This window comes from Suricata suricatta, chromosome 13, assembly GCF_006229205.1.
Source record: "Suricata suricatta isolate VVHF042 chromosome 13, meerkat_22Aug2017_6uvM2_HiC, whole genome shotgun sequence".
In the NCBI taxonomy this organism is placed as follows: domain Eukaryota; kingdom Metazoa; phylum Chordata; class Mammalia; order Carnivora; family Herpestidae; genus Suricata; species Suricata suricatta.
In genome coordinates, this window is record NC_043712.1 from 6,941,030 (window position 1) to 6,955,761 (window position 14,732).

Sequence of the window (14,732 nt, forward strand, 5' to 3'; positions counted from 1 at the left end):
TATGCCCCAGCTCTGTGAGCCTGGGCAGTCACCTGCCAGCTCAGCGCCTCAGTTTCCCCACCTGTGAAGCGGAATGTTGGGAGATGCCCGGTAAGGCCCTGCTCACGGGGATTGAGCACAGGGCCTGGGCCACTGCAGATGCCCAGCTGGTGGTAGCCCTGCCCCTGCTCCCGGTGCAGGTATGGGGTGCCGGGGGCTCCCTGAAGGTCACCATCCTGCAGAGCAGCGACAGCCGCGCCTTCAGCACGGTCCCCCTCGCGCCCGCGCCCCGCACTGGCGACTCTACCTCCGCCACCCCTGCCTCCGCCAGCACACCCTCGAAGCAGACCCTCCAGTTCTTCTGCTACCTCTGCAAGGCCAACTGCAGCAGCCATCAGGTACCTGCCAGCCGGGCCCGGTGTGGGGGGAGGGCCGCTGGGCAGCGGGGAGGGTGTCCGTCGGGGATGCCCGGGCCTCCCCTAGGTGCCTGAGTGGCCACAAGGGCCCCGTGAGCACCATCCCAGGTGGCTGTGGTTTGCCCTGAAAACAGTTCCTGACCAGCCAAGAAGTTAGGGTCCTAGAGTCCGACAGACCCGGCATAAATCAGCCCTGATTAGCCGCGTAGACCTCAGAAGGTGAATTCTACTCCTAGGACTCCCATTTTCTCAGCATCAGATGAAGGGACACTTAGAAGCCACCTCACTGGGAGGTTCCAAGCATTCAGTGACTTGACAGTGAAATCACGAGCCCGAGGCACCGCCCTGAGCGAGCAGGGCATTCACAACAGCAGTACGCTCACATTATTAAACTTGCTATTGTTACCTCTGCCATCCGGAGCAGAGTCATGGGACCCGGGGGTTAATCGGACTGCTCCCTGTCTCTGAGGGGCCCACACAGTCTCCAGAAGGAGCAGAAGCTCCGGCTGCTGTGTGCTCACTCGGTGTCTCAGTCCACCGTCCTTCCGTGGCCCACACGGGGCTGTTGTAAGGGGTGGCCAAGAAGCCGAGGGTGGAGGCCTCCTCCCCGGGCCCCCGCCCTTGCCCACTGCTCCGGTCATGCCCATCTCTCGCTCCTGTGGCTGCAGGAGTTCCAGGACCACATGTCGGGGGCCCAGCACCAGCAGCGGCTCGGGGAGATCCAGCACATGAGCCAAGCCTGCCTCCTGTCCCTGCTGCCTGTACCCCGGGATGTCCTGGAGAGAGAGGATGAGTGAGTGGGGGATCTCGGAGGCTCTGTCCTGGGGCGGGAGGTAGAGAGTCTTGCAGGCCAGGTAAGGCTGGGAGAGGCCCTGAGTCTGCCATCTTCCCGGCCTGCCTTTGGGTTCAGCATTGCCCTCTGCCAGAGGCCTCTTCGCACCATTAATGGTTTAGCCTTGGACCTCAGTTTTCCTCATCTGTAAAATGGCCTGGTGAAGGATGCAGTGTAAGACTTCATGAACTAGATGGTCTCTTAAGGTTCCACCCAGGCAGAAACAGCAGGACCACCCACGTGGGAAGGAAGTGGGTTGTGGCACAGACCCCTGTTTCCCTGGCATATGTGCAGACCCCAGCCAGGGTGGGGGCACGATGGTGAGGATCAGTCATCTTGTGGCCTTACATGACAGCTACACTGCATCCCCCCTTTTTCATTGCCATAAGGGCTTCATTGACCCAAAATATGTGCTCTCCTGGAGTCCAGAACTAGCTCTTGGGCTAAGAAGCCCTGGTGGAAGGTACGAGACCTTTCAGTGCCCTGTGGGGGGTGAGGGAAGGGGGGAAGGCAGGTTGGTGCTCCCTCAGGCCATGCTGGGGGACATGGGCTCTGTCACAGAACAGCTGCCCCTCAGCTCCAGGTCTCCTAATTGTTCCAGAGAATCTAGAAACCCAGTTTTGTAGGTGAAACCTCTCAATTTCAAAATGATAGCAGCTAGTGCGGAATCAAAATGAAACAAAGCCTGTGGAGGCCGAATCAAACTCCTTCACAGACTGGACAGGCCCCGAGGCAGTGGTTGGGGACTCAGCCCCTTACAGAGGGCCACAGCTCGGAGCTCCCTGCCTGCACACTCTGGGTGACAGAGCGCTTTCTCCAGAGGCAGCGGCGTCTCCATTAGGCGGTTATTTGAGAACTTCCCTACGTGGTTGTGCTCCTTAAGCCTCCCCCTGCTCGCAGACCTAGGAATTATACTTTGGTGAGATAATCATAAACACAGGAGAAGGGTGACTCACAAAGATGTTCCTTGCAGAGTAATGGCATAGTGACAAATTTTAATTGGAAACTTTCTAGAATATCCAAACCTGTGGGATTAGTTAGGTCAGGCTTGTCCACTTGGTGGAATAGCTAATAAACAGGACAGCGGCAGGGAATTCTGAGAATGTGGAAACGGGTGTGATGCAACGTCAGGTAGAACAGGTTCAAAACTGCCATTTGCAGGATGAGCTTGGGATCTCGTGACACAAGTAAAGTAGAAAGATGTGGCCCATCTGTTAACAGGCTGTAGGTGCAGGAGATTCACTGGACTGTCTCCTGATGATGTCTCCCCTTGAATCCTGACCTTGGCCCCCTGAGGCCAATCAGAAACTCTGGGCCAATCCTGTGCGGGCCCTGGGACTCTGGCTTGGAGTCCTGGCCTCCCAGAGCTCACCGCGCTCCAGGGGGGCCCAAGAAGGGATCTGGTCCTTCTTGTCCCTTGTAGAAAATGCTGTGGTGACTGCCCTTTGGGGCATCAAAGGGGACCCTGGCTTACTGGGACGGGGACAGGTCCAGGAATAGGGGGAGGGGCAAGAACAGCTCCAGGAACAACAAGGCATCCAAATGGAAGGATCGAGAGTTTTCAAAGCCAGATAGGCTAAGTTGTGTCACGGCCCTGTGGGCCTCCTGGGACCCCAGATGCTTCTCAATCTCTCCCTGCCTCCCAGGTTTCCTTGGTCATTATTTTTAAGCGTTCTTCCAGATGAATCTCAGAACCATTGTTAAGTTTCTAAAAAAGACCCCATTGGGACTGGATTGCATTTATGGGGAGCATCTTGTGAGAGCGGCTGTCTCTCCAACAAGAGCAGTGTCCCACTCCGTGTACTTGTTCTGGTTGCCGTCATCCAGAGACCCGCCGCCGCGGCGCTGGTGTAACACCTGCCAGGTGTACTACATGGGGGACCTGATTCAGCACCGCAGGACTCAGGACCACAAGGTACGAGAGCCTGCTTGCTGCCAAGGTGTCCACACGTCTGTCTCCAAGCCTGGGGTTGAAAGGAGGGAGCTGAGGTTGGGGATGGGAAGTAAATGGCAGCCTCTGTCTCTGGATGGCCGTAACTCACAGGCGTGGCTTCTCGGTTTCCTCTTTGGGCTTCAGTTTCTCCAGCTGTCCAAGTGGGCAAAGCACCATCTCACCCTACCATTCAGCCACGGGGCTGGTGGGGGTCCCCTTGGCGGCTACTCTCTCTCCCCGTCTTGTCTTACCTCTGCCCTGTTGCCATCTGCCATCCCATCTTGTAGCCAACAGCATAGGGAGCGGATATGTTGGCCCATGTTCTGGCAAAGGGGCGGAGCACAGCCAGCTGATTACAGATGTGCTAGCCTGCAGGTGGGGGAGGAGACCTCACCGGGCACAGCCTGGCTGCAGCTGGGGACACTGCGTGCCACCTACTCGGCCTGCTCTCTTTTCCCCAGATTGCCAAGCAATCCCTGCGACCTTTCTGCACTGTTTGCAACCGCTATTTCAAGACCCCCCGCAAGTTTGTGGAGCACGTGAAGTCCCAGGGGCATAAGGACAAAGCCAAGGAGGTAACCCCAGCTCCTTCACAGGACATGGGCCCAGAGAGGCACAGAGTCTTGGCCAGGGCCACACAGCAAGCTGAGGTTTATCCTAGCCTGAACTCACAGCAGGTCCAGAGGGATCCGGATGCTCAAAGTTGTGGGGCAGGTGTGGTGTGGTGCCTGGGCTGCCCAGAGCTGACCTGAGCCCTGGTCCACTCTCCTGGGCAGCTGAAGATGCTGGAGAAGGAGATAGCCGGTCAAGATGAGGACCACTTCATCACAGTGGACGCCGTGGGCTGCTTTGAGGGCGATGAAGATGAGGAGGAAGAGGAGGAGGAGGAAGATGAAGAAGAGATCGAGGTTGAGGAAGAGTTCTGCAAACAGGTACCTGGGGGCCGACGGAGGGGTGGGGGTGGAGGGCAGGCTGGAGGCTGGGCTCCCAGCCCAGGCGGGACCTCGCCCCACCTCCCAGGGGCCAGGGGGCACAGTGCTGGCATTTGTAAGCATGAATGCATACCACGATTTAGTACAAATAGGGCTGTGTTCCATGACATGGAACGGGCAGGCGGTTACATGGGTGAGGACCTCAAAGCCTGGCTAAAACCTTGATCTGGGTTGAGGAAGGGAAAGGGTGTCTTAGGCCAGTGAGGGCATGGAGGGAGTTATGCAGGGAGGAAGCATCAGCATAAGATGACGATGATGATAACAATAGCAGACGACACTTTTTGAGCAGTCACCGCATGCCAGGTATGTACCAGCACTTCCTGGCAGACTCACCGACTTGGATGCCAGGAAGTGAGATGCCAGAGCCCGTGCTCCTAACACCGCAGCTGCTCTGAGCCAGGCCCCAGGCCCTGGCGCTCCATGTGGGGATTCGTGGGGATTCAGGCCTGGTCCTGCCCTCCAGAGCTTGCCCTTGCAGCCCAGGGGTGGGGGGCAGCCCAAGGGGCATCACGGGGGGGCTGTGGATGGAGGGTTGCATGGCTGGCCTCCAGCCCTTAGCAGGTTTGAGGGGAGGCAGTTACTCGGCAGTCAGCAGTGGTGTGACCTCAGGCGAGCCCCTCGACTTCTCTGAGCCCCAGTTTCCTCTGCTTAGAACTAATAGTCCCAACTCAGGCTCTAAGGAAGGGCCGAAGCCCCAGGTGGGGGTGGCAAATGGGAGTGGTTGTCACTCTCGGAAGGCACGTTGGTTTGCTTGGCAAGTGGAGGAGGGCGCTACTAACATGGTGGGGTGCCATGCGGGAATCAGATGGCGAGGTCTGGAAGGGGCTCATGTCCAGCAGGTGAGACGAAGGGTCCTTAATCACCTGAGGAGGTCACTGCGACATCCAATGGGAATTCAGGAGACTGGCAGGGGGCGCGTGGTTAAGAGTGTCACAAGGGCTTGGGGCCCACCAGGGTTAACTACCCTGCTCCCCCCTAAACCGTGAGCCAGTGAGCTAATGGGCCTGGACCTCAGTTTCCTCTTCTGTCAAATGAGTGAAGCGCAGAAGGTTGTTATGGAATTCAGAGACAACACTTGGGAGGTGTTGGGCACTCCTGGCATGGATTATGGCCACTGTGGAAGCAGGAGGGCTTCCTGGAGGAGGGGACTGATGGGGCTGAACCCAAAACGTATAGCTCGGGAAGGGCAATCTGGCAGGACCGGCATGTGCAAAGTAACAGAGAAGGCCACCCACAATCTCTTGGGGATCATCCTCCTGGGAATCAAGGGAGCAGTGTTGAAGAGTCCAGGGGAAGCCAGCGCTGAGGCCACACATGCCTGTTTCCAGGTGAGGTCCAGAGATATGTCGATAGAGGAGTGGAAAGGCTCAGAGACGTACAGCCCCAATACCGCATACGGTAAGACGCGAGCCCTGACGCCGCCTCTCTTCATCACTACCCTTCCTCCTACTCAGAGGGTGGGTGAGCAAATGGGCCCCTATAGAGGGTGTGACCCGGGTTGGCCTGGCCTGGGGGGATGAGCGCACAGATGCTGCGTCCTACAGGCGTGGACTTCCTGGTGCCCGTGATGGGGTACATCTGCCGCATCTGCCACAAGTTCTACCACAGCAACTCGGGGGCGCAGCTCTCCCACTGCAAGTCCTTGGCCCACTTCGAGAACCTGCAGGTGAGCCAGGCTTCCTGCCCCACATGTCTAGCTGATAGGTAAGGTCTCAGCCCCCCAGTAGGAGGCCCTGCCCACAGAGGGACTCAGAGCAGGGGTGGGGCCCAGCTTCCTGCTGTCCTTCTTGGGGGTGGGGGGGGGGAGGCTGCCGAGGCCCAGCAGGCTGTTAGCTCCAGAGTGCGGGCGCGGGGCGATGAGTGCATCACACAGGGTCACGGCGTGTCCAATGCAGTCTCAGCTGGGCTGGGGCGGCAGCCGCTGGCAGGGAGCACACCTGGTGGGGAGACAGCCCTGCCTCACTTGCACTCTCTGTGTCCAGAAATACAAGAAGGCCAAGAACCCCAGCCCTACCAGCAGGCCCGTGAGCCGCCGGTGTGCAATCAACGCCCGGAATGCCTTGACCGCTCTGTTCACTTCTGGCGGCCGCATGCCCACCCAGCCCAGCGCCCAGGACACAGCGAAAACCCCCAGCAAGGTGACAGCCCAGCCCCCTCCGCCCCCACTTCCCCGGCGTTCAACCCGCCTCAGAACCTGACAGGGAGCTCCTCACGCCCGTCCTGTCGGGGTCTAGGTCTGCTATGCTTTCTAGAAGTCTGTGTGGAAATTTGGACATGGTTGGTGTTTTTACTGAAAATCTAATAAAAGAAGGTAGTTTGGCTGTACAGGGCCCAGCAGCCTCTCTGTCTGGGTGGACAGGGGAGGGGGCAGCCCTGCCAGCCCTCAGCTAGCACCCGTCGGCTTTCGGCATGGTGTGGTGGCCGAGCTGGAAGGCCAAAGATGGGTTCCCTAACCAGGGACTCTGGGGCCACAAGGCGCTTCATCTCCCCGACAGTCTGCTTCCCCCTCGATGAGGATTTCAGGGCTAGGAAAGCACCTTCAACTTAGATCTGCTTCAGTCTTCAAAGAGTCTGGACCCTAGGGGGCAGGTCTTACTGTTATCCCCAAATTACAAGTGAAGAAACAGGTGCAGAGGCCTAGCAAGGGCCAGTGACTTGCTGAAGCTCATACAGCTGGGCCTGGGCCTGAGCTCTGGGCCCCTGTGCTGGCCGCTCTGTCCAGCTGCCCCCGTGGACGTGCAGGAGTAGAGACCCTCCCGGCCCCTCTGGTCCCGCCCTTCTGGCCAGGCGGCCCTAAGATGAATCACCCGTGAATGGGGGCGAGGCTGAGTTGGTTCTTTCATTCTGCTATTTCCCCGTTTGGAAAGACCCTTAGAGACACACAGCCAGACCAACCCAGTTACTGGCCAGCGGAGAAGACGGAGGCCAGGAGCAAGAGGAGGATGCCCAAGGTTATACAGCATGAACTGCTGTTGGCTGTCTGAGTGAAAGCCCCTAGGACCCAGAGAAGCTGAGTGTATCATATTCGGTCACACAGCATGTAGAATGCTGTCTGGCTCAGCTGGGCTGGGGAGGCAGCTGCTGGCCAGGAGTGCACCAGGCCGGGAGGCAGCCCTATCTCATTTGCACCCTCTGTGTCCAGAAATACAAGAAAGCCAAGAACCTCGGCTGGTAGCAGGCCCGTGAGCCATCAGTGCCTGGGATGCTTCCACTGACCTGTCCACTTCTAGTGGCCAGTGGGGTCCTCACCCCGGGGCACAGAGGAGAGGCACGGTGATGTTGGAGACCTGTTTAATGTGGATGCTCAAGGCCTGGGCAGAGTGGGGATGCCCCGGAATTGGGCAGGCAGGCAAGGTGGGTGGGTCGTAGGCCCATACCTGACCCCAGGAAGGGATGTCAGGTGTTGGGGGCTGGCCCAGGCATGCCAAAGGGAGTACCAGAAGGGTGGCCTGGGCAGGCAGACCCACTAGGGAACCTGCAGGCCCGCCTTTAAGAAGGTATCTAAGCCAGGTGTTGAGTGCCCAGGCCAGATCCTCGCCCAGGAAAACAGGGTTGGGGCTGGCTGGAAGCTCCCAGAGCCTAGGGACTGGCATCGGCAGGGGCCTCCCCGAGCTGCTGTTGGAACTCAAGGCGTGTCTGCCGGTTGGACTCAAGCAGCTCCTGGAGGCGGGCGTGGAGGTGGTCATTCTTCTCCTCCAAGTGGTCTAAACAGGAGTTGATCTGGTCCAACATGGAGTTGATGGCAGCATATTCTGGGAGGAAGGGAAAAGAGAGCCAATGTTCCGCCTCTCCTCGGGGCTCACAAACACCCCCACCGTCTCCCAGCCTGGGGGACAAAAGGGCTTTGGGCAAGTCCCTACTCCTTCCTGAGCCTCTGTGTCACCATCAGAAAAATGGGTGGACACCAAAAATGAAAGGCTTTGGAGAAACAATACCTTAGCGCACCATCCTTTTTTCTAAGGTCAGGGTGGTCAGGGGGAGGTCTGCCAGACGTTGGCCTGCCAGGGCCAGTTTTCTCTCCACTTCCTACAGCAGCTGCCTGGAGGCCAGAGCCCACCTTTCCTGAGTCGGGCCATCAAAGCCCCAGTCCCCAGGCAGACCCTACACTCCAGCCCTCCAGCCTTGCTCCCTCTGCCTGGAGGGAAAATAACATCCCAAACCCCAAGGCCCCGCCCCCTCCCTAGCCCCACCTCCCTAACCCTTTCCTTTCCTCACCCGCCTTTGCCCACCTATGGGTGGGGGGGGGGGCGGCTAGAATATGCGCTGTTGCCTCAGCCAGCAATGCCCCTTCTTCTGTCTTCCTTCCTCCCCCCTCCTCCCCTTCTCCTCCTTCAAGTTTTGGCATGGGTGTTGCCACGGGGAGACCTCCTGATGCCTCAGATCGATCAGGCCTCTATATCTGATCTCCTTGCCCTCCGCAAACCTCCACCGCCTGCCTTCTCCTCTGGCCTGACTGCAGAGCTCTTGTGTTCACTGCTGTCCCCCTGGCACTCTCACTGCCGCCCTCTAGGCACTTGTTGAATGAATGAATGCATGAATGAATGAAGCCTCTGACTTTCTAGACTTTCTGCCTTTGCTCACCTGTCTCTGCCACTCAGAATGCCTCAACCACAACAGCTATTCAAGGACCAGCTCAAAACGCCTCTCCTAAGAAGCCTTCCCCGGTGTCCACCAGAAACCCGCACTCCCTCCTCCACGGCCATTCCTGACCTGCCTCTCAGCAACACAGTGTCCCTTAGGATCCAAGGGCTGGGCCTGTGCCCACTGCGGACCCAGTTCTGAGCCAGCCCATGACTCAGATACATTCAGGTGCCAGCTCGGGACAAAGGGGAGGCGGCTGGCAGTGTCCGAAAAAGGCCAGGGCTGGAGGAGTGTGGGATATGGGTGCAAGTGCTTCTGCATTCGGAAGTGGGGTGGGGGGGCGGGAAGGGGGCAGCAGGGAAAGCACCATCGCCCGGAGCTGGCACACCTCACAGAGTCCTGGAAAGTCTCCGCTGGATCTTAAGAGTCCAACCTCCTTATGGTACAGATGGGGAAACTGAGGCCCAAGAAGGAAGGGACCTACCCGGGGTGCTCCCACTGGTTGGTGGCATAGCCAAGATTTAGAGAGAGCAGGGGCACACGGGTTTCATTCCCAGCTCTGCTGCCCCCCAGCAAGTGACTGCATCTTGTGGGAAGGGAATAAGGACTGGGTGGTTGTGGGGATTCAAATACATTGAGGACTCAGACAGGGTCTGGCCACAGCAAGCACTTAGTAGACGGTCATCATCACATTTGTGTCATGAGACACAGGCCTGAAGCAGGATGGGGGAGGCGAGTGTTTCCACACCACTGGGGCCTGGCTTTATCCGTGTCAAAGGCACTTCCTAGTTCTAAGCTTTGCCTTCTGCCTGGGACAGCCTCCTCCCCACTGTACGAAGTCCCTCGAATCTGCTAACATCTACTCCTTGGGACACTTAGGTGGCTTTTCCAGATCGCTCCCACCACTGTGGTGGGCTCAGCTGCACACATCTGGCCGCTGCTGACCTGCAGCGCCAGGGGAAAACTGGCCAGCCCACCACTTGCCACCCTGTGGGAGGCCCTCTACCTCTTTATTAAAGGCAGACCCTGGATGATCAAAGTGTTCTAAAACTGATGGATGTACAACTCTGAATATCCTAAAACCCACTGACATGTATAATTTAAATGAATACATTGTATAGTATGTGAATTATAGCTCAATAAAGCTGTTATCCAAACAAAACAAAAAGCAGACTCCATACTTATCTCACATTTACTAGGTCCTGCCTTCCGACTTGAGAAACCCATCTTTATTACACTAAAGAGAATAATAACCACTCACCCACTTGCGTGGTTCAAACCTACTATTTTCCATTTGTTTTTTTTTTCATTTAATCCTGACACATCTCAATGCAGGAGACACTAATTATTATTCTTATTTTACAGATGGGGAAACTGAGGCTCCCAAAGATGAGGGGAGCTGATGGTTTTCTCTCCACCCCCACCCCGTCCCCGCAGTGCTGTATAAGCAACAGGCTGCTCTGGAAGCAGGTCACATTCGCCAAGACTCCAGGTCACACCAGCAAAGGTAGCTGGGGATGCTGACTCAGCAGGGCGGGTTCGCCCACCCAGACAGCCCCTTCTGCTAAGCCCAAACAGCCCATCCGCCCAGCCCCCTCAGGAGCGTCCCTCTCAGGACCTGGAGAAGTGGCTGGAACAAAAGCCAAAACGGCGAGTGACCCTGAAGCGGCCTCAGTTTCCTCATCTGTAAAACGGGGCCGGTTGCCCGAGGTTCTCCAATGCTGCGGTTTCCAGGGACCCACTCACTGGTGCTCGCCCTGAACCCCCGGCCGGCGCCCGCAGCTGCAACCCACCAGGAGCGAGGGGCGGGAGGGCTCTGCGGTCCCTTCAAGCCCTCAGTCCCACCCGATTCTCCTTTCCAGAGGCAGCCTTGAGAAAGCAAAGGTCGCTCCAGCAGCCCCCCCTGGATCACCTGATTCCCCGAAGCTGTCATCCTCGCCTTCCGCGCCCGCCTCCGCCGGCATGCCCAGGTCTCCGTTGGGGCCCGACATTGCGGGCTCCGGCGCTGCGAGGGCAGCACGACGACGGAACCGGGCGACCCCCGCGCCGACAGCCGGCGACGGGCGGAAGGCGGCGCCGCAGGATGGAACGCTGGGCCGGAAGAGTGGAACGACGCCGCGTAAAGCGGACCGGCGCCCGAGGCCCCGCCCCCAAGGCCGGAACCGCGCAGCCAGAGCTCCGCCCCCACCCCGCCCCGCCGCCAGAACTCCTCCCTCGCCCGCCGTTAGACTCCGCCCCCGAGCCCCGGGTCCTGCTCACACCCTGCCTCACAGTCGAGCTCCTCCTCTCTCCAGGTCGCTGGGTGTGGCTCTCCGGGGCTGCGAGCTGAGGGAGGAGCCTAGGGGGGGCCGCGCAGGCCCTTAGCTGGGGCAAGCGAGCCCGGCAGTAGGGTGGGGGCAGCCTCCGCTGTGCCTTTCCTGCAGGTGGAGACCTGCGAGTTCCTGAGCTGGCGCCTCCGCGTGGGCAAAATCTAAGACGCGTGACTTTCAAGGCTCTCTGTGGCTTCAGATTTACGTTCACAGCCTCAGTGTGAGTCAGGGTCTGTGTTGACACAGTGCTGCGTGCGGCTTCAGGATAAGGTTGGCCATCGTCCCCCACCCTTTTTTACCAGCTGAGAAAGGGAGGCATGCCGAAAGTCTCCCACCAAGCAACTGCCGCTCCTGGACTGGACCCAGAGGTATGATGCTGGTCAGGGGTCCAACTGAGCCAGGCCCATGTTCCAGGGGAGAGGGGACTGGGACTCCTGTGGCTGTAGCTGCCAGGATGCCCTATGGCTGCAATAGCCCGGTCCTGGGCTCACACCTGTGGTCCCTGCGGGCAGGGCATCTTGCCTGAGGAAGGTGGAGGTGAGGTTGAGTCCGCAGCCGGCAATCAGAGCCATCGCGGACTTGCATACTAGCAGCCCAGCCTTCTCCGTAACCTGCTTGAGTGGGGATAAGGCCTGCCTTGACCCAGTTGAGGAGGGTTGACAAAGAAGGCTGGGCATCTGCCTTTGGCTGATGGGTTAGAGGCCCTCCTTAGGATCAAGCATTTCACCAACCAAGAGGGCAGAGCCCCGCGTGCCCTGCCTGGGGCAGAAACACCTGTAGCTTCATGTGGCACATGGGTCTGCAGAGACACAGGTCGCATATATATGGACCTGCTGACATAATCCAAACACATTTATCCCTATAAGCATGAGACAGCCAAAGAAAGACACGGGCACATGTTTCTCTCTTAGTTGTGAAACCATGCCTGGGATCACAGGCTCTGACTCTATGTGTGAGCCCACAGACCAGGGGAGAAACATGGGATGGGCAAAAAAAACTCTCAAAGACTGGCAGGACACGTGCAGATACGCATACCACGTGGACACAGCGGGTGAATATAAATACGCATGCGCGGAGCCTGCATAGGGATGCGTGATGCACAAGTTTGAATGCCCATCTGAATGCCCAGCTGCCCCCCCAGGGCACGCTTCGGGTTGGTGGAGTGCTGAGGTCCCAGGGAGGGCCTCTCCCTCTGCCCACTTCACTCCTGTGGTGAAGGCCCATAAACCAGACCACAGGACAAAACGGCCACCTAACTCCCTCCAGCCCTGACAGGGGAAGTGCTGCCCAGCGTCTGGGGTCCTTGTTCACCTCTGTCCCCCTGGCCCATAGCCCTGCTGTCATTCCCTCTCTAAGCCCAATGCGGTGGGCTGGATCCAGGCTGGGCACCTGGATCCTTATCCTTGGAACTTTATTTGGGAAAAGGGCCTGTACAGATGTGCTGACATGTAGTATTTTTACTTATTTACTTATTTAGTTTTTAATTGTTATTAAAAATATTTTTTTTAATTTTTGAGAGAGAGTGTGTGTAGGGGAGGGGCAGAGAAATAGGGAGAGAGAGGATCCAAAGCAGGCTCTGCGCTGATAGGAGCGAGCCCAATGCAGGGCTCGAACTCACTAACTGAGATTGTGACCTGAGCTGAAGTCGGACACTCAAGCAACTGAGCCACCGGTGCCTTTTTTTTTTTTTTAAAGTTTATTTACTTTGAGAGAGAGTATGAGCCAGGGAGAGGCAGAAAAAGGGAGAGAGAGAATCCCAGGGAGGCTGCACGCTGCCAGTGCAGAGCCCAATGCGGGGTTTGATCCAATGTACGATGAGATCATGACCTGAACTGAAACCAAGCGTTGGGCGCTTAACTGCCTGAGCTACCCAGGCACCCCTACATGAAGTGTTTTGAGATGGGGTGATTACCCTGGATTAGCCAGGTGGGCCCTAAATGTAATCGTAAGTGTCCCTCTAAAGAGGGAGGCCAAGGGGCATCTGGGTGGCTCAGTCGGTTGAGCATCTGACTTCAGCTCAGATCATGATCTCATGGTTTGTAGGTTCGAACTCCGCATTGGGCGCTGTGCTGACTGCTAGCTCAGAGCCTGGAGCCTGCTTCAGATTCTGTGTCTCTTTCTCTGCTCCTCTCCTCTTCACGGTTTGTCTCTCTCTGTTTCTCAATAATAAATAAATGTAATGTAAAAACAATTTTTTATTAAAAAAAAGAAAAAGAATAAAAAAATAAAGAGGGAGGCCAAGGGAAAGTTGACTGCAGATAAGAGAGAAGGCCACGTGATGACCTCAGCAGAGAGACAGAGAGAGATTTGGAGACGCCACACTGCTGTCTTAAGGAAGAAAGAACCCCCAGGCAAAGAAGGAGATTCTCCCCAGAGCCTCTGGAGGAAGGCAGCCCTGCTGCGGCTTTGATTCTAGCTGGTGAAAGTGAGTTCAGGCTTGTGGCTCCAGAACTGTAACAGAACAAATGTGTGTTGTCTTAAGCTCCCAGTGTGTGATAACTTCTTATAGCAGCAATAAGAAACCAATAAAACCCAGTGACCTCAGGAAGAAACACAAGCCTATTTGTGTCCTAAGAGTTTGATCCTGGAAGACCCAGTAGGCCCCGGGTGGCTCCAGGAAGCCGTGTTTCTTGGGCCAAGGCAGAAACTGGCGGTTGCCCGAAGTGGAGCCCGAGCCCCAGGTGCTGGGCGCACCTTCCGCCCTCTCAGCCAGCTAGTGCGGTTCTAGCCAGCAGTCCCTTGGGTGCCCTTCTGCCATTCTGGACTTGGGCACGGCCTCCATCCATCCCTCGACCCAGGCCTGCAGCAAGCTGGTCTCTTCCTGGATCTGACCCAGACTCCTGAGTCCCGAGCAGTGTCCGCTGGGCCTGGGTGTCTACCCTGTCCCGCCCCCTGGGGGCTGAGGCCGGCACTGCTCAGAGCTCCAGTCATCTCCCCGCTTCCCCAACCCAAGGTGCAAGTCCGTGGGGTGGATACACCTGGGTTTCTTCAGAGCCTCGCCCCCTCCAGCGTCTGTCCTTACAAGGGGAGAAGAGAACAGGGAGGGAGTGAAGTGTGTCATATATACACAGGGGTGGGTAGGGGCTGGTCAGGCCCAGCCAAATGGAGGGTATAAGCTGGAGCCCTTGAGTCTTCTGGAATCTGGATTCCTGGCAGCATATTCATTCTTATCCTTGCCTCCCCTGGCCTTGCTCCGGGTGATGCAGAAGTCCTCGTAGGGGAGACATGTGGGCAGCACTCAGAATGTGGTCAGCATGGACACTGCCACCCACCAGTGGGCCCGCAGGGGACTGGCAGAGGGAAAGGGGACCACCTCTGCTGATCCTCTGTGCCTGGCGCAGTCTCAAGCTAGACAACCCTCTGCCTCACCCTCTGTGCACCCCTCTTGCCCAAGCTGCAATCTTCCAGCATCCGTGGGGTCCTGATAAAGTAGGGGTGCTGGGAGCCGCACCGGCCTTGCTGGATGACACGGTCACAGTAAGGAAATGGCAGATGTGCAGTTGCACGGCTCCTGCCATGAGAGGCGGAAACTGGCATCTCCTTCTGCTACTACTGCTCATGTGAAATTAAGCCTGTTGCTATTGATTAGGCCTCACAATGTTCCAAGTCAGACCTATATTCCCCACACAGATACCTCATGGGAAGAGGCATATTCCCACCTCTATAGAGAGGAAGTTAAACAAAGCACTG

At 57.4% G+C, this 14,732-nt stretch overlaps 2 protein-coding genes across 4 annotated transcripts in view; one reads left to right on the plus strand and one right to left on the minus strand.

Annotated features, from left to right (window-relative positions):
* Positions 1-6,479, plus strand: part of CIZ1 (CDKN1A interacting zinc finger protein 1) — a 15,211-nt gene extending 8,732 nt beyond the window's left edge. For all 3 annotated transcript variants that reach the window (XM_029919419.1, XM_029919421.1, XM_029919420.1), the window contains 8 exons: positions 180-377; positions 1,064-1,188; positions 3,055-3,142; positions 3,622-3,735; positions 3,937-4,092; positions 5,481-5,550; positions 5,697-5,818; positions 6,135-6,479. In XM_029919419.1, the coding sequence (XP_029775279.1) occupies positions 180-377; positions 1,064-1,188; positions 3,055-3,142; positions 3,622-3,735; positions 3,937-4,092; positions 5,481-5,550; positions 5,697-5,818; positions 6,135-6,350 (1,089 nt within the window). In that variant the 3' untranslated portion in view covers positions 6,351-6,479. The remainder of the gene's footprint in view (positions 1-179; positions 378-1,063; positions 1,189-3,054; positions 3,143-3,621; positions 3,736-3,936; positions 4,093-5,480; positions 5,551-5,696; positions 5,819-6,134) is intronic.
* Positions 6,480-7,426: 947 nt separating this feature from the next.
* Positions 7,427-10,871, minus strand: C13H9orf16 (chromosome 13 C9orf16 homolog). The gene is made up of 2 exons (XM_029919422.1): positions 10,646-10,871; positions 7,427-7,904 (listed from the first exon to the last, which is right to left on the minus strand). Exons 1-2 carry the CDS (start codon positions 10,722-10,724, stop codon positions 7,732-7,734), a joined length of 252 nt encoding a protein of 83 aa, XP_029775282.1. The 5' UTR covers positions 10,725-10,871; the 3' UTR covers positions 7,427-7,731.
* Between the last annotated feature and the right edge of the window lie 3,861 nt (positions 10,872-14,732).